Source organism: Falco rusticolus, chromosome 10, assembly GCF_015220075.1.
Source record: "Falco rusticolus isolate bFalRus1 chromosome 10, bFalRus1.pri, whole genome shotgun sequence".
NCBI classification, from domain to species: domain Eukaryota; kingdom Metazoa; phylum Chordata; class Aves; order Falconiformes; family Falconidae; genus Falco; species Falco rusticolus.
In genome coordinates, this window is record NC_051196.1 from 31,247,745 (window position 1) to 31,270,083 (window position 22,339).

Sequence of the window (22,339 nt, forward strand, 5' to 3'; positions counted from 1 at the left end):
TCTCCCACGCAAACACGAATAGTTAGAAGAGAACCTGTATTTGCAATGTGGTTCTATTTGAAATTTGGATACTCCATGTGAGAAGAACTTAGAAATACTTAGGAGAAAGCTTTAAAAAACCCCTGATTAGTAAGACGTTAACAGCAAAAACACATGTATTTAAAATACAATGGAACTAAACTAATCAGAATAACTAAACTAATCAGAATACTAGTATCGTCAAATATAATCATAAATGGCATTTAGTCCCTGGAATTTAGCAGAGAAGTGCTGCACTAAAGAAATACATAGAAATTATCCCTCAGAAATCTGGAGACTCGGCATGAATTATCTGTGTATGAGACACACCGATATCACCAGAGGAAAACAAGAACACCAAAAGGTCATCAAATGTCCCAGTCAGGGCACAATAACAGTCTTTACCTCAAAAAGCCTTTGGATGAAAAGCTAGTATTCTACTAGAACTGAAAAGACTCTGTTGATGTTGAATGTTTACTACGGAACCAGTGAGATTGTGTTAAGTAGACAATAAAATGTGAAGAACTTACTCATGTGAATCATTTGCTGTTGTAGCATTGGTCTAGTACCAGGTATGCTGTTGGAGCGAACGGGCAGCCCAGACATGGAGCTGCCCACCGCGGGCCTGGGAAGGGACGCACTGAACTCGGCTCCTGGTCTCAACATCGAAGCAGAACTTGTAGGTTCCAACCTGTTCACCTTTGAGTTTGGCAGACCCCAGTCTCCTGACTGGTGCTGATTCATCGGCACATTTCTGTTGGGAGCACTTGCTATAATGAAAAGCAGAAAAACACAATTAATTTTTCATCTAGAATATGTTACATATTTTCGGTTTAGATTATTTTTATGGGGGGTTGCTTTGTTTTAGCAACAAGGACACCTGCCAATAACACAGCAACTCACTGAACTCCTACAAAAGCATCTAAAGCTTACCATGCCAAGTTCTAAATCCAACGACTACACTAATCTAAATAGATTTTAAAATATTAACGACTGACTGCCATCGTGACCTGTTCTTGCTTCTGTGTATCAAAGGCGTAAGTTAAATTCAAAACTCGCAATAGTAGAAAATAATTTAACTACTAAACAAAAGTAAAAGTAGTGGTAACAATACATAGATACTAAACAGTTATGTTCTTACAATTTCAGCTAGGAATAATAATTAAAAGTATTTATATGCTGATGGCAAAACTAGTATTCTTTAATATTAAAGGTTTCTTCTAACCAAAATTCGTATTTATCTTGCAACCTTTTTTACATAAAAGCTTGTTCCTTCACAATGAGATCTATTTGTACACAATCAACAAACCCAGATTTGCTCCAAAATTTTCCTGGTTTTCCATCATCCTTGGACTTCCACCCATCAGGTTTTGTTTTTGTAACATGGAGAACGCACTGACATTCCTCGCTGAAGCACCTGAGCCCACAGGGCTGTCTAAAGACACAGCTCTGCTGAAAGGCGGACGGGTAGGCTGCACAGACTGGGGACTCCTCATACCTGTTGAAGAATTAAAAGATGCATGCAACCATACATTTTAAATAGAAAGTACCATTAATGACTTAAATAAGTCTGATCTATTTATGGGCGCGTATATTTGACCTTAAACAAGCCAGGAATAGTTAATTTGCTTATGTTTTCACTACACAAATCACATATTTTGAATACATAGTTAGGAACTTTTTACAGGAAAAGCCAAATGCAGCTCCCTTTGGCCTCGGACATTGAAGAAGTTCATTTTAAGGTAAGTTCTGTAACAAATCATGTTTTTCACATCTTGAAACACACTAGTATTACAGACTCCTTGATATATATAAGTGCAGTGCCCAGCCTTTGGATAACTCTAATAGAAACAAGTCAAATGGTTCTATCTGGAACAGGCTGAATCCAGACACAGTGTGTTCCCGAGCACAGCGCAATACATGGACTAACTAACGTCACTGTGCTCCACAGCCAACAGTGTCAGTGGCCCCACGTGTTCTTGTACATTTTTCATTATCCATGTTTCACCTCCTTAGGTTATCTCGGCAATCTACTGCCCTATATAATCAAGAGATGATCAACACTATAAAACAAAGTGACAACTGCAGTGATGCTGGTCTATTGGCAAGGTTACCTTTGCCTCCTAGTCAGCTTCCTACTAAGGAAGCGCACTCCCTTCAATGTCAAGGAGGAGAACTGATTAGAATTTGCAGGCCAGAAGATGGTTTTGCATAGAGGAAGTGGGAAATCAAAAGATTGCCACCAATCCCGTATTATTTCCCTAATCATCTGTAAGGAACAAAAATTTACAACTCACAAAACATTTTCCCTGATGTCTTTGTCTCTTAGAAATCTACGTTAGACAAACCCCAAAGAAACCATAACATAAGGAGCTGAAGTTAACAATATTCAATGTGCATATAGTAGATGAGCGCTGTCAAGACAGCTAATAGTGTACATAATAGCCTATGAAAGCATAATTAGCCATTTTGCATTACATTTGTCCTTCAAGATATAGGAGATCAAGAAAGCGTTCTCTAAGGATTTGAGGATGTATTATGTTTACATCAGGTAAGAAGAAAACCCTAATTTTAAAACCAAAGTGATATTAGATGAAATTCCTTACCCAGTAGGGCATTTCCTTGAAATAATGCTTGTTTTGTGCCAAGGTTATTTCCGTTTGCCGACATAGCATTATTGTAAAACTCTGAACTAGTCAGATCACCTAGAATTGCATCCAAATTATCCAAGTCTCCACTCAGCTGAAAAAGACGCAGTAAAATGCCAAGGTTATTTACTATCATATGACTATCCTTCAGCTTTTATTTAGCTCCTTGCTCATCTTCAAAAGATATAACTGGGAGACAAATATTTTTTAGTTCACTGACGGTACCTTGGACTCTATTTCCAAAGAACTTCAGTTATCATTTAGCTACTTTTTTTTTTCTAAGGGTACTCTACTCTGCTTGGCTAATTTTGAGAAATAGGAGAAACTGATACATATAAATAAAATGAAAAACACCTCTGAATATAAACATTGCAGTCATCACAAATTACCAAGATAAAAACACTAATGAGAGCAAACAATGTCAAGAATGTGTACCATTCAGCGATAAATAATATATTTGTCATACACAAAAAGCCTAATTTGATCACTGATAAACACAACACCACATGAAAAGCACTCCTAGATCTTTCCAGTATGCTGAAGCCCTGACCTTCTTTAAAAAATTGTCTTTAAATCAGACGCAGTTTTAAGAGAAAAAGAATTGCATATATAGTGGAGTCATATCTTCACAAAACAAGCTTCTCTGAATATGTTAATTATATCTCAGGAGCAAGTACTGAAACTGCATGATGGGTACTATTATACAGTTGTTAGTGACTTTTCCTTAAGCGGTACTCAAAAAAATGTTATGAAGTGTTTCATTTATAGCCAGCCATTAGCTAATATAAAAATCGTGCAGTCATTTTTTATTTACATAGTTATTAGTGACTTGGGAAATCCAAGTTCTAAGATATCAACACGTTTTCAGTAAACTCTGCCATACTGACCAGTATTATTCACTTTGAAGTAGTTCCAAATGTGACTTAGGAACTAAATACAGAATAAATATCTACACTTCGTAATTTTAAGAACAGCTGTCTCTAACAAGTGAACTGCTGCTTTCAGGAGAGTTGTTCCCAGTGACAGTTTGCTAGATCATGGCATTTCTTGGAATTTCAGTACCAGAAACAATGAAACAAATAAATATACATGTATTTATTTGAATGCCTAATATGTATACATTTGGAACAACATTTTCCCTTATTTTAAGGAAAAAAAAGAGTGCTAAAACCAATGAATGCACTAAAAACAATCTATAGCTATTTTAAGTATTACACATTTTTGTGCATTGTTTCTATTTTCAAATAGAAATTATGTTTTACCTTTTGCTATGGCATTGCCAACTAATTACAGAGGCAGTTACAGCTCCATTTCCTAATAAGCCATAAAAATAAACATGTGCTGTGTGAAATAGCAGATGTTAAAGATCTGATTGTAAAGAGTAATTTGTAAATATACGCTACCTTAATCGTACCATAACTTAAAGATAAGATTAGTCCAGGACTTCAGTACAGCACATTTGATTACATGCATGTCCTGTAGTTCTCTTTGTTTATGCTCTTTCAGTTACAATAAACCCTGAGTGTATGTTTTCACACCACTTGCACAGAACTTTCTTAGAAATGTTTATACACACATCCTAAAAATTTTTATATTTACCCATTCAATGTAATAAAAAATGTTGCTTTGTTCACTACCATCATTTTACATTACACTGTACCTCCTCTCCTGGTTCCGTTTTTATTTTCATCTCTTTTTCTTGACTAGAAGTAGGAATTGTAGAGCTACTGCATTGTCCCATTTTATTATCCACACTTTCTACTTTAGGCTTCAACTCTTTGGAAAGTGGGTCCTTAACATCATCTTTATCTAAGAGGTATCTTAGTAAAGCATTGTTTTCCTTCTTCTTTGGGCTGAGTTGTTCCTGTTTGACAGTGCCTTCTCCACAGCTGGCTGTATTACTAGCATCATGATATGTGTCTTTTCCAGTCGCTTCAGCTGTGATCTTGGCTACCTCTGCAGGAGAATTACCGTTCTGCAACAATTTATGTAAAATCCTATGCTTCTCTTGCAGGAGCGAGCCATGCATGTTTGAGGAGGAGGATACCCCTCCAGATGTTGATGAGGAAACTCCTGAAGGGCTGGTAACGTTGGTAGAAGTTTCTTTACAATTTGAGTCTAAAGGTGAGTTTGATGCTGTAGAATGTCCTCTTTCATCTGAGGAGCATGTGAGTAGCTGAAGCAGTTTTTTATGCCCTTTGGTTTCAGATGGTCCTCTCTGACTTTCAGATGCCTCCAGATTTCCCTCTTTAGTATCTTTCTCACTAAGAGGATCCCTGCTGTTTGACTGGCAAATGGAACTTTCCACTTGGTTTTGCTCACAATACAAACCAGAAGGGCTTTTGGAGTCCTGGGTACTCGTTTTACTTTGCTGAGCTATGCTCATGTTTGGGGAATTATCCAATTTTGGACCCGGTGAAGAAAGTGTTGATAAAAGGGAAGTTCCAACACCCTCACTGATGGCTTGAAGAGCACTAAGAGAACTGCTAGAGAAAGTGCTGTTGCTGGTGTTGCTGGCAGATCCCATTGGAGAGTGCATACCTGTATCACATGACAGAGATCAAACTTATTAGACTACAGTACTGTCTGTATCTGCTTTTGCTCTGGATTACGTATTGACTGCCACACTGAGTTAATTACTTTAAAATAATTTTTTACCATGAAATTAGGTATACTACATTTAAGTAACAGATACAAGGTCATACAGAACTGTTAAAAAGGATGAAGGGTGGAACACAGATAAAACTGAGAAAAGATAGCTTTAAAAAAAAAAAAAACCAGCAAAAATAAAATACCTGTAACTGGAGAAAACTGGTGTGAAGTCATTTTTGGACTCCCTCGGTTCCTAGGAGATATCATTAGATTCTGTTGGCTGGAAGTTAAACCAGGACTACCATGTGGTGGGCTACTTATGTTTAACCCATAACTGCTGTTCTGATAAGCAGAGGACTGCATTCCGGGTCCGGAGTTCACTGGCCCCATATTACCGGGGCCTCCATACCGAGTGCTGCTGAGCTGACCCGCTGCACTGGGATCTCCCATGCCATAGCTCCTGTTCTGCATTGGCATGCCTTGACCAGGTGACATGTTCATAAGACCACCAACAGAATTTGTGTTTCCAGCCACAGGTGTTCTGATGTTTTGCCCAACTGAATTAGGATTTGGCCGATATCCGTTTTGTTCTCTGTAAGTTCAACAACATCCCCAGAAATCCCAAGAAAACAAATTAAAACAGTTTTTTTGGAATCAAGTGCAACAAAGACAGAATAACATTATTAAATAATTTTCCAAAAAGTTTTTCGAAGAGAGTAGTGCAAACTCAAGCTTACACAACAGCAGAACTAAGCCATGCCCTCATTTATTCATGACAGAAGTGCTTGGTCTTTTAGGTCATTTGAGTTGTAAATACATACAGTATCACCCCTTAAAAAAGCTTTCATCAATAGTCATTTAGTCAGATTTATCAGTTTAAACATCTTCCTTCTGTTACTCCCTTCCTGAGTCGATGCATGACACCATTCTAGTGTGCACACTAATGATGCCCTGAACAATCACAGCTACTCATTTTTCAGCATCTGGAGGCATTTTAATGCCAGAAGCAGACAGATTCCTTCCAGAGCGGCATTTCAATTATTCTTGCAATCAACAAGAACAGGTCACAGGAAGTGCTATTTAAGGTACATTTGACTTTGAGTCATCAGTGATGCATCTGAGGGGGTTTTGTTGTCTTTTTAATTGGTGTGCAATTAAAAAGAGTAAGATAAAGCATGTAAGTGAGTATTTCTATTTTCAGTGTTTCATCATTATGTTAAGAGACTAATGAATACATAATACAGCCCCCATGCAGGCACTGAGGAAGCAGTCTCTTCTGACTGGGACTGTCTTTTCTGCCACACAATTAAGTTGGAAGTGTCAGTGTTAGGTTGACGCATCTATTTGTACGCTACGCAACTCTGCTTCCCAAGTTATTCCCCCTCTGCTTGAGTTTTAATCAGATAAAATCTTCTGATATGCTATTCTTTTCAGGTATCTCCAAGGTCAGATACATTTTTAAAAGCTATGACACTTAAATGACAAACAGATACCACTTATTTCACCTTTGAAGAAAGTGGGTAGAGACAAATCCATGGCGGTCATTAGTTACAGGATTTCGAAATAGTTTACTCTTTGTTTGCGCTGTCACTATAGTACCATCCGCTAAAGAAAACCGATACAATGGTGTTTCAGCATGACCTTGTGTATACGCTGTAAAGGAAATACATAAATATGGTTCGTATTTTAAACCCCAAGAATTATTAATATGTATTCTATAGAATTTTAACACAATACCCTTCATTTGCTGAAGATTTTTTAAAAAAGAGAGAGAAAAAATAAATTAATAAGAAGACACACCCAAGACAGATATTCAGAAAAGGGAAGTATTCCACATTTCCCCCTAACTCAGTAGAGGGAAGATAAAAGCAAACAGATTATTTCCATGCTGCAGTATTTTGTGCTCATCATGCACAGCTGGCAAAGTTCTACATTTTTTAACAGACCTCCAAGGCTAGGTTAGTAGGTCTTCATGGCTTCGCCTTGTGAAACTATTTTTAAGTTTGAAAGTTTTATTTCAATCAAAAAATTGCAGAAACCATTGTTTTTAATCTGAGCTCCAAATTTCTTGTTAATTTAGGATTTAATCAGTCAAGTCAAAGAACTTCCAATGGAATTGAAACTCCACTTTCTGCCAGTATGAGTTTCTCTTTATTTAGTATCCCCTCTACTTGAATTACTTAATGAATCCTTCAAAAAGAACAGAGTTCAGAAGACTTAGAAAATGTCATCTTTGGCTGTACTTCACTTTATCTATCAAGGTTATCAAATTAGCATTACTAAATACATAACACTGGAACACTGAAAATATTTGGAACCCTTGTGTCTTGAATAAGAAAAAGGCATCAACACAACTGCTACCACTTTTACTGAGCTATCCTTTAACAAAAGGAAGGATGAATTAAAATAAAAAGAAAGTCAAACTAATGTTAAAAATAACAAGTTAATGATAATTGAGGATTACGTGTTATTATAAAAATATAGCTCTCATTGTCATTGATATATCCATCTGTGGGAAAAAAGCTTACTTCAGCTTCCGGCTCCCAGATCATGTGTCTGATATTTTCATTGATAATGAAAATTATCAAAACAGACACGGTAGAAAAATAAAACAACTTCCATCAGAATTACTATTTCCCAAGAGATCATCCTCCTTAAGCTTGTAAATGAGTAACAGCAATTAACAGTAACAAAAAACATGAAAGAAAAAAAAAACCACAAGCAGAATTTAGCTTTTTTTTTTTTCCCCCAGCAAAACATGCAGCCTCTAGAAGAAGTGGCAGTACAACCAAACATTGCAAATGGATTTTTACCTTCGTGATAGTGGCGTTTGTTTGACCATGACTGTCCATCATTGTGGCATAAAAACCTCTGAATACAGCGACGAATTATATCTTCAAATCCAGGCCTCATGGAGGACCGCAATGAGTTTGTATCAATGTTGACAAGTTTGCCTGTACAGGAAAGAAAATACACAAGTCAAACTCTTTATGACTATGCCAATCCTTTGTATAAATACGGTACATTTCAGAAGGCTCATTTTAATTGTTCATCAGCCTAACACCAAATTTTGCGTATGCAGCAGTTATATTTATGAATTTTCTGCCATATGAGAATATGATGCTGCTTGTTAAAACATCAGTATTTAAAGCAGTTTAGATAACTGAGTAAAAGGAAATTCAAGCATGCACAGGTTAATGCCAGGGCTTTAGCAAACACTAACTTTAGTCTCTGGTTACAGGCATCCAAAAGATGTATGCACAGGAAAAATTTTCAAAAACACTGACCAACTACACCCACAAATGAACATCATAAACACTAACTGGCATCTGAAAAAGCCCCATCTAGGTTATGTAAGTTTTTCAATTTAAACAGCATAAAACACTTTAACCATTAGCTCAGACACCGCATAAAAGTACAAGCATTCTGAAGAACTTTCATTAGCTTCAGTTACAATTTAAAATATTTCTTATGTGCCAAGGAAAGCACAATGACAACCATTTGAAATGCTGCCAAGTTAAAACACAAGCAATGCTTTATTACCAAGCTGCCGAACAATAGCATACTAGCACAGAGACTGCCAACAAGGGTCTACTCCAAAAACCAGTTGGGAATTCTCAGTATGAATTCTGCTAGCCACTACAGGTACATACTTTATTTACGTACTTGATTTATTTAAAACAAGAGCACACAGACAAGAAAAGATATACCTTCATACTTTAATCTTGGGTACATTTCTCACCTGAAAGATCATGTCTTGTAATAAAGCTCTCTGGATTTGCTGGAAATACCCTTTCTGCAGTTGTGATACGTCGTGCCACACAAATCATACAGGACTGCAAATCTGTATTTTAAAAAAGAAATGTTTCTTCTTTCACTCCTGTCCTGGTTTATTCTATTAAAGCATCTAATAAAATAGCTGAAACGTCTTTAATTGTTAAAACGGAAGTGTAGACAATAAGAATTGAAGTTTTTGCATTCTGTTCCTACTTACTTAAAATGGATTTCAGAAGTTACAGATTTCATAACACATACCAAATACCAAAAAGCTTTACCCAGAGATTTCTTTTGTGTACAGTAATGCCACAAGATTTCCTACCTTCCCCCTCTTCCATCATAGCTCTTGGCTGAGATAATGCAAAGCACTGCATTGTTTCATATCTTTGACGTATATCCTGGTGGCTGCCTACATCTTCCAAAAGATCATGAGATGTTTTCACCATCATCCGGCAATTGAATGTATGACTCTTCTGTCTAGGTGCTTCATTGGTCCAAGCAACTCCATTAACTTCAAAGAACACAGGAAGAATTTATAAACATTTTCAGATAAAATCAATTCATAACTGATTTTTCTTAACTTAGATACCTTGTTCCTAGATTAGAGAGATTAAAGAGTACTTCAAGAGGCTTTCTCAAGATACCATCAGGTTTATACCAATAGTAGTATTGCAAACCAAATTAAAAAAACTCCCCTACATGACACTTTCAGTCACTTGAAGGAAAGCTGAAGTCATTCACGTATTAAAAAATGAAGCAGTTCTCTCAGCTAGTCTTGTGGCATTAGGAAACGTGTTCCTTTAGTATCCTTGTTCTAAGATACAGGTAAACAAATTGCAAAGGCTAAAATACAGTGTGACTTTCTACCACATTTATTTCTGGTGGTATACTTCAGTAAGAACACAGTAATATTCTTCATATTTCTGCAGTCAAATACTCTTTGTGTGAATTACTTGTTTTGAAAGGTTATCCAAGTTGTTTTTATCTTCTCTGATTGCTTTCCATCACCTAGTAACAGCATAGTAAGTCAACTTTTATTACCTGAAGATTTAGGTAAGTTTTTAAGAAAGTCCTTCCGGTCCTCTTCATGCAAAATAGCATAGACACTTGTATTAACCAAGTCTTCTTGTTTATATTGCAGATACTGTGTGACATTTTCTGACACAAATACTATGTTCCCATCTCGATTTACAACAAACAGGAAACCGTCCAATGCCTAAATATTAACATGACAACATATCATGTAAGACACACCACCTAATACTGAACATAATCTAGTTTAAAAACTATGTGGGTGATAAATGCCAAGTTACAATACATGCATTTCTTTTCAAAGCTAGAGCTGAAGTTTTAAATTTTTTTCTGAGGAAGACTGTGCCTGGTAAGAAATGATTTCTATATTAAAAATTAATCTGTTCATTTTTTATTCCATTGAGCTCTTTCACAGTGATAACCACCCTTCTTGTGTTCAAATAAAGCAAAAATGAAACAAGATAATGAATTCGTAACATTATTTCAATAGCTGGCAAATTGGAACAAGAAGAAATTCAGTAGAAACAAGTAGTAAGACATGAGCACGAAGACATTTCCACCAGCGAGTGACAAGATAAGAAGGTCCATCCATATCTTAAAAGACTATTTTCTTAAATGAAAGAAAAATTCAGTATCTATGTAAAACAATTCAGTTTCAAAAATGCTTCTTAATGGACTTGTAAATATGGACTGGTTTTCTAGGCATAAATAAAAGATATCCGCTATGTACATTTTTTTACAAATATTCTTGGGTTATTTTACTTGACAGCAACATTCGCTTAAAAATGCTTTACAATTTAGAAACACAAACCCTAATACGCATCACAAACCTCTAGTCTTTGCAAAAACTTTATTTTAGTGCCTATCCCCTAAAAAAAGTAAAGTATTCTGCATATTAGTAAGCACTGCTTTATTAGTAATTTGCTAATGACTGCTGGAGAAAGTAAAGCACAAGAAAAAAACAAATGCTATTCTCCTCTTTCCTTTTACAGAGCATTTCAGCAAAATTAAGAAAACATGATAGATTTTATTCCTGAGCCTTTCAAACATAGTTCTGTATAGTTTTTGCATACTGTTTATGACTATAGGATTGCAGGCTTTATTGTAATATTTTCAACTGCCTTAAGTATTCGTTTCCATAGGGATTTACTAGGGCCTAATTTGTACTTGCCTGTAATAGAAGAGGTCCCAATGAATCCTTATCAATAACTCCTTGACCCGTAGAAGATACATCAGCTTTCTGAACATCATCATCATTAGAAACTGCTTTTCCTGAAACGCAACAGATACATTTCAGTAAAGCAATGTTTTGCATGAAGGCCAGACTTTAATATCACATGCCAGATTCTAGGAACCATGTCAATAAAGGGGGCAAAAAAGAACGAATAAGAGGTTTCATATACTGTTAGTTGCTTAAGACTGTAACAGCTAAATAACGCCAAACTGCTCACATAAATTGACTTGACAGTTAAAGTTGACAAGATCAACTTGTTTTGTGAACGGTATTTCTTCTGCTGCTTTTGGGATTATCTGTCTGGTGAACGCCCGTTAAATCTTTCAATGGCCCGTAAACACTCCTACATATCTCTTACTTGTGGTTTTATTTTGATCATCTCATCATCACTGGTCACAATCTTCAGATGCCATCACCAATATTCTACAAAAAGGCTTTGGCTCATATTAACAGACACGTGTGTGTGTATGTATGTATACGTATGTCTGTGCGTATGAATAACAAAATCATATTTTGAGAGTCAAAATATCCTAAATAAATTGATTGCAGCAAAGGCGGAATGGGAATCCATGCCAGGTAGCAGAATTACAGAAAACAAACAGTAAACTTCGCTCTGTGGTACTTGCTGGGTAGCTAAGCAGACCACAAGATGAGTACAACATCCTAGGGGAAGATTATCACATATTCAACTCTGTAATGAAACACAATTATTACATTAGAATACACCAGATTACACTAGAAAATCCTTAAAAACAGAAGTTAAGATGAATTTTTAGAATTGTTTTAACATGTCATCAAAAGACCTGGCAATTTACCATGCCAGGCAAAATATACACCATGGTACAATTGATTATTTACACTACATCACGAAAAGGAAATAGGTACACTTGACAGGCTCTAGTCATTGGGGGGTGGAGTTGGGGACTGGGTGGTGTTTAAAAAAAATATATAATTATATATATACCCCTCACTATACATTTCAAAAAACAGGTTTGCATACACTTGCACACTATTAAAAAAAAAATAATTAAAAAAATCTTATACCACTTAGGTTCACCCTAGATGACAAAATTTCCCAAGATTTGATGCGCTGCTATTTTCTCCTTTGTTGGCTTGACTATTTCCTGAGTACTGCCAACTGCATTATTTAATTATCTGATCTCAAGCTAAATGTATTTGAAATATACTGGAGTCCAATACTTAACCATTTAGGAAGCATGTCAAACAGCACATGAAAAAAAAAAAACAAAGTCCATAAAAACACAATAGGAAAAAATAGCAATAAAAATCAGTATATCTGATTGAAAGTGTGCCCCATAAGAAACTAGGTATTTTTTTTTCAGAAATTAATTTCAAAGCATTAAACTCCCTTGAAGTGAAAAATAACAGTATGTACTCTTCATAGCAGTAGGTATTTGGTATATTGTATCTGCAGCTGTTACAGTACCATCTGCTTTTAGCTTGTCTGTGGACTAGCTTAAACTTCCCTGGTATTTTCCAGAAATTGATAAGAAAGGACATACAAAGTTTTAATGCCCTGATTCCCAATAAAAAGTGATGCTAAATACTTGTTTACTTTTAAACAGAACATTATTTAAGGTACATTAAAGGTTTGGTTCAAGTCAAAGTCTGAAGACTTTCTCAGTTACACACTACTATGAAAAACACTACTCAATTTCCCAAGTAACTACTGCTTTGGAAAAGGACTCACAAGAAAACAAAATCATTTCTTTTGGCTTAGCAGGGAACTGTACCTTGCTCTTTTATCTGTCGAATCTGTCTCACAGTTTCTTTTAAAATAGCACATTTGTCTGGTTTGACATTGAAATTGTCAATGTCACTCAGATTAGCAGATATCAGTTCAGCCAGTTCTTCAATGTATTTGCTTTCCTGCTCACGCCGACGCTTCTCACCACTGCAGGTCAGACTAGGAACCAAAAACATTTCATATACTTACATGCCATCATACACAAAAGCTGTGCTCCACTCTGTGAGCTTCAACGTACTTCATGTAACACCTTCAAACCTAGGCACTAGTTATTCTTCCAGCTAACAAATCTGAAGTGGGTGTGCATGTGTGTTTTGTCACACTGTTGTTTGGTTTGGGGGTTGTAGGTTTGTTTTAATAATTTTAAGTAAAAATTTATCTTAAGAGACTATGAGAAAGCTATTTTAAAAAAATCCTCCTGTGATTACTCCATTGTCAAATTTAATGTAAATAGCAATTGTTATAAAACTCTAACACACATACAGAAAGTATATTTTAACTTTAAAAGTTACTTTAGGTTTGTTTTAATTTATTAGACAAATGAAACAGAATTTTAACATTCTAAGAAATCCCTTTGGTTCACTTGTAACAAGATGACTACAGAAGGTGATACCTCAGAAGTTTCTAAGCATCAGGACAAAATGCCATCTCAAGAAAAGCAGAATCCCAGATAACCCCATGCTACTGGATAAAGTCTCTCTCCTGAAATTCCTTTTCCTATGTAGATTAATGTTCTGAGTAAAGACACTGACTACAGCCTAAATCAATACAGAGAACAGTGTCATACACAGAGTATGCCACAAATAGGAAAAGGACGTCTCAAGAGAAAGGGAAGGGGCAAGTGCGGTCACACTGAGGGAATCAAAAGAGAATAAATACTCTTTGAGAAGAATCCAAGTGAAAGAGTTAGGAAAGTATGCATGGAGAAATATTAGAGAAAACAAATGACAAAGCAGGGGCTTGAAAGATAAATAAAACTAATGACAGGTGACAAACTGAAGAACAGAATTCCTGAATGGACAGGCTGACACTAGAGAAAGGGAAAGAGAAACTGGAATGGAGGACACTCAGAGAGAGACTGGGATCTGGTGGGAGAATCTGAGGACTCATACACAATCTGTTGCATAATGGAAGTAATTAGCATGGGATAGCGAGGACATAAATAGAAGGGAGAAATCTAAGTATACATGACGTCTGGTTTTTTGAAACCAAAGATAAAATTAAAATTTAAAGGTTAATACTCTTGGGAACAAGATAACACAGAACACTTAACATAGTAGAAAGCAATGAGCTTGGAGTGGGACAGAAAACTGAGTCTCTCAGATAATGACCTCTGGCAGAGTTGAGCGAGGGGCAGGAAGACAGCATAGAACGCCAAAATTTGAGATGAACTCACACAGAACTAGTCCAGAGAAACAGAAGTAAAAAAAAAAAGCTCAGCCTATTGCAGTATTCTGTGCTGACCATAACTACCTGAAATGAGGCCTGTCAAATCAATTACCAGATACAAGATGCAGCCTTTGAAATTTCTGTGAAGCAAGAACTTTTTCTGCTTTTACTTTGCAATCACATCTTCAAACAGATTCCTTATATGTTCACTCTACTATACAGCATAGTTCATCGGCTTTGGCAGATCTACACATAATAGTAAAGCTGTGTATCTTTGGAACAGAAGCTGGCCTAAAGAATTTCTCAGCTGAGAAAAATGATCATTTAGAACTTACTCTAGGCTGCAATGATAACTCAAAAATATTTTTAAAAACTCATTAAAAAAAAGTCTGTATAAACCTACCTTGCACCTGGTGTATCACAGGGCAATGGCTTGCGTTTCCTTGACTCATTGGTCAAGCTATCCAAGGAGTTTTCTCCTAATCCACTCATCTTGACCATGCATCAGCAACTAAAAGCAATACAATAAATGAATGAACGCCTCAAAATAATAACTAAAAATGCAGAGAACTTTTCCAGACAATTTCTTTATTTTTATCAGATTCATGAGTGAGTATTTTTCCTGGAAATCCATGTACCTTTCTGCTATTACAAAATAATATTTGTTTACCATTTTTTATATCTATTTGGTATTTTGCCAAAACACAGGTTTACAAAGCTTTGTATCATGAATGTTAAGCGAAATAAATGTAAAAAATGCATGTCATTGGATTCAGAGATGTTTAAAATTTTGCACCACAGTACTGGGACCACTGTATAGCTCCAATTTATCTGAAAATAAAGATTCTCAGTGTTTCAATGTGTGTTTAGATAACTTGGAAAAGAAAGTGGTAAATCAGTATGTTATGCCAAAATGTAGTTAAATACGAAGGATAAAGTTAGATATCATTAAAGAAAAAGGCAAGTGATACCCTAAGACAATGCAGGATGGATGACCGGAACACTGAAAATACAGAAATGTTGAGCAATTTCCTTTTCTGTATGCTCCTTTCTTCCCTTCATGTAACCTAACCACTGCAGCCACAAATAACTGTCATGCTTAGGAGAAAATCAATGGGCTTAAATAAGAGTTTCACACCTCGCTCAGTATAAAGCAACAGCTTACTATTACCGTCTCTAACTCAACAGGTTACTACAGTCTTAACTTCTTATCTCTTGCTAAACCTTTTAAAATGAACAGAGTTTTCTAAATCTTCGAGGACAAGGCAAGCAAAGACTTCAGAACTTGATTCCAGTTTGTTTCTGCAGCAAAGATTGGGCTAAAACCCAATAAAATAACAGGTTGCTTTTGTTAAAGTCTAGTTATTTAAAACAAGCCTGGCAGATTACATATCCATGACACTCACGTCCCCTCACTCCCAAGAGAAAGGAACACAGTCACAGAGGAGAGAACACACCTATACCAGATCCTGCTGTGCTCCAATCAATGACATGCCAAGGGAGGAAAAAAAAAATTTAATGGATCTGTGCCATATATATAGTCAAAAGTATTTTAGAACATAACTAGAACTATGAAACAATATCATAATTTGTATTTGATTTTTTGTTCCACAATGACAACAAGCCACATCTGGGAAGTTGAAAGTTTAGCATTATTTTATCCTTCTTACAGAACTTCTGAATTAAATTCAAATTCTATTTACTGCAATCTAGTTCAGACTGCAGTTCTTTACCCCATATAGCAACAACAGTATCTGGTTTTAAACAGCTAGTTAAGACAGCTATACTTGTTAGCTGGAGAGAAACTCCCCTGTAACGTATAACCCAGGCACTAATAAATCTTTCAGGGGAAAAAAAATGCTTTAAGGATCTCCACAAGCAAAAGCCATCATTACTACAGTTATTAAAAAGAACTGTCTTAGAATGACCAAATCTCTAGGAGTCAGTGATCACGTATCCTGTGATCACACTCTTTCACCTAATGAAGTTACTGTTGTGATTCAAAGCAGCTCCGCAGAACAGGCTCCATGCACCCTGGTGAACAAGTAGTTAACCACAAGTCAGCAGTACCCTTGCAAAGAAAACCAACCCCTAAGAAAGACACCTAGACAACTGCTTCCAGGACAAGACATCCAAATTGAAAAAAAAAAAGTGTATTACTTCTGATGTACTAACCTTGACTGATTGGATTTTTTTCTTACTGGCTTTTTGTGGCAAAAAAATACTGCTTTATTTCTTTCCAAAGTCTAAACTGAAAGGGCAAAGACACACAAGAACGTAATTGCATGAAGCAGCATGGGGGTTACTTGCAATAGCTGATACTGTTATTGCAGGATGTGAGCTATGGGTGGAGAATTTAAAAGGACATTCTTCTTACAGCAGTACAAACCTTGGAAAACTAGAGAGGACAGAGGACTGCTGGCTGCTCTGAGGAGCAGACACTGGATTACTCTGGCATATGTACAAAGCTCAGAAGTAAAATAGCATCTCTTTAAAGCACGAGTTCTCTTTGCAGCTCAGCGGATTTACAATGCTTACCATAAAATTGTATTCATAAGCAACCCTCATCACAACTGATAGGTATTAGGACAGGAAGGATAAAACACTTTCTACATCACAATAAAATCAAAAACAACAGTAAAACATAATCCTGCATGTGAAATAAACAATTACAAAAGATGCCTAACTCCGTAACTATGGTCATGGGCTGCAGAGGTGAAAAGTTGGGATTACATCTAAATATTTGATACAAAACCAGGATGAAGAAGACAAAACCCAATATACAGAAAGATGGATGAGCAAGCCTAAAGACCTTTATTCAGCCATATATCCCCCTCCAGGGCAAAACCCTCTCATATACATTTATAGTGGCTCACCTTATGTGAAGTTCAAGAAAAATATTCTGTTACCCCACTAGATGACAGCATAGCACTGAACAACTGCAAGGATGCTATTTTCTTCAATTCAGCAGTTGAATGAAAAACTACTCATCTGAACAAGTATGCAGTTTCCAAAACAGATTATAGAAACAGGCTATGATCATGCAAAAAACGATTATCTGAGGCTGACACTCAACAGAACGTATGACTCAAAGTCTTATGCCTACAGACCTCACGGCTAAGGCTGAATCGGGTGAGTCGCTCTGCAGGTGACACATGCACACAGCCAGCGCTGGTGCTTCCCTCCCTGTAACTGAGCCACAGCCAGAGCACAGAGCTGCAGCGTTAAGAGCTATTGCAGACAGAGAAAGGAAGCGCTTAAAATATAAGACTTAAAGATAGCTCAGGAAGGGTGTGGGCACAGCGAGTATGTCAGAAGCCAAGAGTAAATTCTGTTTAAGAGGAAGAAAGATTCAAAATACATTAAATAGTTGAGAATTAGAGCTAGGTAGGGCAGACATTTCATCAGAACGTAATTTTGCAGGTAACATTAAATGGTTTAGAATGGAAATGTCATTTCTGGTTTAACATCTACCTGTACTGACAGGTAACTCACAATATGATTAAATAGAAAAAACAAAGAATTATTACATTTTGTCTCAGAAACATGATACATACCAGAGAATACAACCCTCCTTCTATTTAAAAAAACCTTTCAGTGCCTAAGTATAGAATCTTGGAGAAGGAAGGAAAAATGAAGTAATTCATGTAGGCTGTTTCCCTACTATTACACCCAAGTTTATTCAGGCCTGAAGCTGCAGAGTTCCTGCCCGTGTATTTTCCTTTCCCTCAGAGTATCATTACAAGCTGGGAAGGCATGTAATGCCGAGAACAACTCTGTAACTGTTTAGCTAAGGAAATTACAGAAGCTGCTTCCCAATACAGACGGATTTAGAGTACAAATTGTGAACAGTCAAACTAATTTCCCTGCTACAGGAAATACTCGCAGAAGAAGCTGTTATTCAGTGAGTTAATAATAAAAGAAATCACCAGTTAAAAAGTACCAGGTGTTGTATTTATTCATTGAGTATGGACCTATAATTTCTACTGGGCTAAAAAGTTTTTCCAAAAAGACATCTATTTTTGGAGTTTGGGGGAGTTTTCCTGAAGTTAAACACTATTTCAAAAGACAGCTCCAAAACACAGCTTTCAAAACCTAAAACTTTTATGCATTTTTACTACTAAAGGCAAAAAAAGTTTAACACAGTCATCTTTGTAAACTTACTTTATGAGCTAATAGGCAACAGTATTATTACTGGCTCATGAACCTATAAAGCTGGCTAGAAAGACTGCTCTGATAGTTATGCCGCACAGTATTATCTACCCAAGCAAAGCATTTTTAAAAGAATTACAGGGCGAAATTCTATTATTTGCATAATTAAAATAAATCTAAAACCTTGTTTAATTTGACTCAATGAATAGCTCAGTTACTACATACAGGCAAATGTAAGAAATAATGTTAAGTTTGGGTAAGTATAAATTACCCAAAAGACAGGAGTGATAATCTTCGATCTCAGAATATTATTCTTATTCAGAATAATGGAAATACAGATAAGACAACAACCACTTCGATGAAAAATCTGACAATTGTTCTGCTATTTTTCTTCAAAGTTGCATGTGCAAGCTCACAAAGTGGATGGCAAACCTACTGCGTAGAAGGACAACTAATGGTGGGACTATATTATGAACGTAAGCTATCAATACATACTATTATGTACTTTTTAATGAAATTTGTAAGCAAGTATGTACTTAACATGCAAGAAGCTACAGCAGATTGCTAACATAAGGATGAAGAAATGCTGAATATAAATTCTATTTTCAAAAATTTATCTGTTCCTGGTTTATATAATTTATAGAGAAAATTCCTTGGCACTGCCAAATTTTAAGGCCAGGTACTTAATGAACAGTAATTCCTAGTATAGAATAATATTTAAATGTTTTCTAGTCTGACATCATCAGAACCAGTAACTAATTTTAATTTCTAAATTAACTGCCCATGTTATTCCACCATATTGGAATATTTTGTCATTTTCATCAAGCATTTTATAAAATAAAAGCATTTTATGCTACACTCCATTTAGCTACTGAAAACAGATGACACAAAGCCACACTTTGTTCTGTCCAATACGGTTTTCCAAAAGTTATTTGGAAAAACAAAGCCCTAGCTCTTGTCCAATGATTTAGGAAGGTATATATTTGTCTGAAATAGAGAAAGTTGAATGAAGTAAATATGTTCAGAGCCCTCTGAAGTTTATACTTCAAGCAAATTTGAGAAAAACCAAGATGAAATAAAAGATGGTTCAAAGTCTTCAAAGACAGACGTTGTTTAATTTCATTGGTTGTTAGCAGTAATGGACCACTATATACTACTGATGCTCATAACGCCACCAGTGGAGTGGAACCAAAGACAGCAGTATTTGGAGAAAAATTTCAAAATTTGCATGATTATTTGCAAATACTAACTACTATTTCTGCATTACTATTTGATTTATCTTTTCAGATAACAATCCTAAATGTTCCAAAATAACAGAGACCTTTCTGCTCATTAGTAAATGTGTTGAAAAAACATTTGTCCTTATTATAAGTTGCACGTCTACATCCTTTGCAACATACTGTATACTTTTCCAGTGCCAGGTCTATTAATTTCTCAATTAAAACCATAGATGGATTGTTAAAAAGCTACTGTTTTCTGCATGTGACAGGCAAAACAAGTCCTACTAATTATTAATCCATCCATTGCAACAATATACGTACAGCCTTCCAAACAAAACCATAGAGTTTAAAGAAATCATCAGCATTTTAAGACTAGCATTTTTCAGCCTCCCAGGGTTTCAACATTTTGACAGGGTTTGGGGGGGAAATAAAACAAAAATCTTCTACACTTCTGTCATGGACTACCAAGAAAAGGATGCACATGTCAACAATAAGTATGTTTGAAACCGGGAAAATTCATAAAGCCATTTCCTACAGAGCATTCAAGCTAAAAGAACACTTAGAAGTACTAAGCACAATAAGCAGAGTTTTCAGCTTGATACAACAGTTTCTTCCCTGATCTTACTCACCTCACCTTCACACAAATTGCAAAGCTACTAACTTAACAACATCAAGTAGATTGCTTTCTGCTAGTTCTCCAACTCAAGCATTACTCCCTCACACCCATATTCTCAGTAGTTGTAGATGAAAGATCTACATCACCAAACAGGACATGGCAACTGGGAAAGTTTTGTCCTAACTGGGGCCCAAATTACAAACAATTAGATGATTCAGATTTAATTTTTGTATTTTTTTAGCTGAAATAGTTGACCACAGACACACAGACACAAAAACAAAACCCACAAAGCACAACTATCTAATACTAATTTAAAACAGATACAAACTATTTTAAAAACCTACACATTATTTGCAAAAAAACATTTTTAATGCTTCCTTGGTCCCATGAAACCGTCAAGGTTTTCCTATACTAAATGTATGTACTCATGGTATCTTGGATGCTTGGAAGCTCTTCTGTCTGAGCTAATTTCTTGTTTGAAAAATTCACGAGGGAAAAAAGCATAAATTGGCTCTTAGCATTCCCCAGAATAAGCCAGTTATGAAGAATTAAATCAAACCAGTCCTTTTCAATGAATCATGAAGATGGTCTGGACTTTTAAAAATTGTATATAAAGTTAAAATATTAAATATAATCCTCCTTTCTAAAAACCAAGACATAAGTCACAGAGGTTTTTAAGATGCAAATTGTAATAACTGGTTTATGCTAAGAGAAGCCCCAAATATTTAAATTGTATTTGATATCAATAAAACTAGAGGGCATTCCGTTCAGCAACTCTGTATTCTTAGCGATTTTTTTATTTCAAACTTATATTTCTCTCAAATACACATATATAAAAAAGTATGACAGCTTTCTAGTGAAACTTCCCATTCAAAATATTCTTGCGAGTAGGAAGATTCTTTTGTTGTAAGACCAACCACAGAAACAAGTGATGTTCCCATTTACATAGACAGGAATCCACAAGAAAACAGATTTAGAAAACTAACTTTCTGCCAGCAGTAAAAGTACAGGTTTTTTCAGGTGGTTTTCTTTTTCTTTCTTTCTTTCTTTCCTCCCCACCCTTTTCTTAAGAATATGATTCTTATAGACTTACATGTACAATCTGTAAATTGTAGCTTGAAAAGTGGTAAAGGAATTAGTACTCAGGTATATACAGTCCAAATATGGAATCAGTCACTTACTTGTCCTTAGCAAACATTCAAGCACAGCATATTCTTCAGAGGCCCTTCAGAATCAGAAGTCATTTTAAGTCACATCCTGAAAAACATAAAAAGGCTGTACTTGAAAAAAAATTAGCGCTCATTTTTCAATTTTTTCATGTAATATAAATAATCTTACCAAAAAGTGAACACTCAATATTGAGATATTTTAATGTCAAACAAGTTTAAAACTCACTTGTAACTGTCATGTCTGCTATATGCTAAACAGCTCAAAAGTCAGAATCTTAACAGCACAAATGCCATCCAGTAAGCTAGATTTCTTTTCACATAAGAACTAAACACATCCATTTCAAATGTAATTTCCCCGACCCCCAACCCCCCCCCGGGGAAGAAATAACAAAACCGTTGAAGATGTTTGATCTTAGTAACTTTTAAATCTTAGTATAAAAAGCTGCAGTAGCAAATTAATTATTTTTTAAAGTTATGATTGGCAAGTAAAAATTAAGTGCATAGCCACTCCACGTCAGCCTGTAAACACTGCTTGGTACATAAGTATTACATGAGAATAGCAAACTGCTTTCAGAGCTATGAACACTCTGGTTTCTCTTACTCCATTTCTCTACGAAATTCTAGGAATGATTAATCCATATTATCATGCATTTTATACAGTCTATGATTAAGTGTACTAATTAGTGAGATTCTGGGTCTCTACAGAGAATTACAGTAACTTAGG

At 35.7% G+C, this 22,339-nt stretch overlaps 1 protein-coding gene across 3 annotated transcripts in view; it reads right to left on the reverse strand.

Annotated features, from left to right (window-relative positions):
* The window catches only part of NCOA3 (nuclear receptor coactivator 3), an 85,729-nt gene that overhangs the window by 10,763 nt on the left and 52,627 nt on the right, over nt 1–22,339 (reverse strand). For all 3 annotated transcript variants that reach the window (XM_037403287.1, XM_037403286.1, XM_037403285.1), the window contains exons 3-16: nt 21,628–21,703; nt 14,862–14,969; nt 13,056–13,228; nt 11,239–11,339; nt 10,077–10,251; nt 9,358–9,546; nt 9,001–9,102; nt 8,072–8,212; nt 6,764–6,911; nt 5,462–5,850; nt 4,327–5,207; nt 2,625–2,760; nt 1,328–1,516; nt 549–788 (exon numbers count right to left, since the gene is read on the reverse strand). In XM_037403287.1, the coding sequence (XP_037259184.1) occupies nt 549–788; nt 1,328–1,516; nt 2,625–2,760; nt 4,327–5,207; nt 5,462–5,850; nt 6,764–6,911; nt 8,072–8,212; nt 9,001–9,102; nt 9,358–9,546; nt 10,077–10,251; nt 11,239–11,339; nt 13,056–13,228; nt 14,862–14,959 (2,962 nt within the window). In that variant the 5' untranslated portion in view covers nt 14,960–14,969; nt 21,628–21,703. The remainder of the gene's footprint in view (nt 1–548; nt 789–1,327; nt 1,517–2,624; nt 2,761–4,326; nt 5,208–5,461; nt 5,851–6,763; nt 6,912–8,071; nt 8,213–9,000; nt 9,103–9,357; nt 9,547–10,076; nt 10,252–11,238; nt 11,340–13,055; nt 13,229–14,861; nt 14,970–21,627; nt 21,704–22,339) is intronic.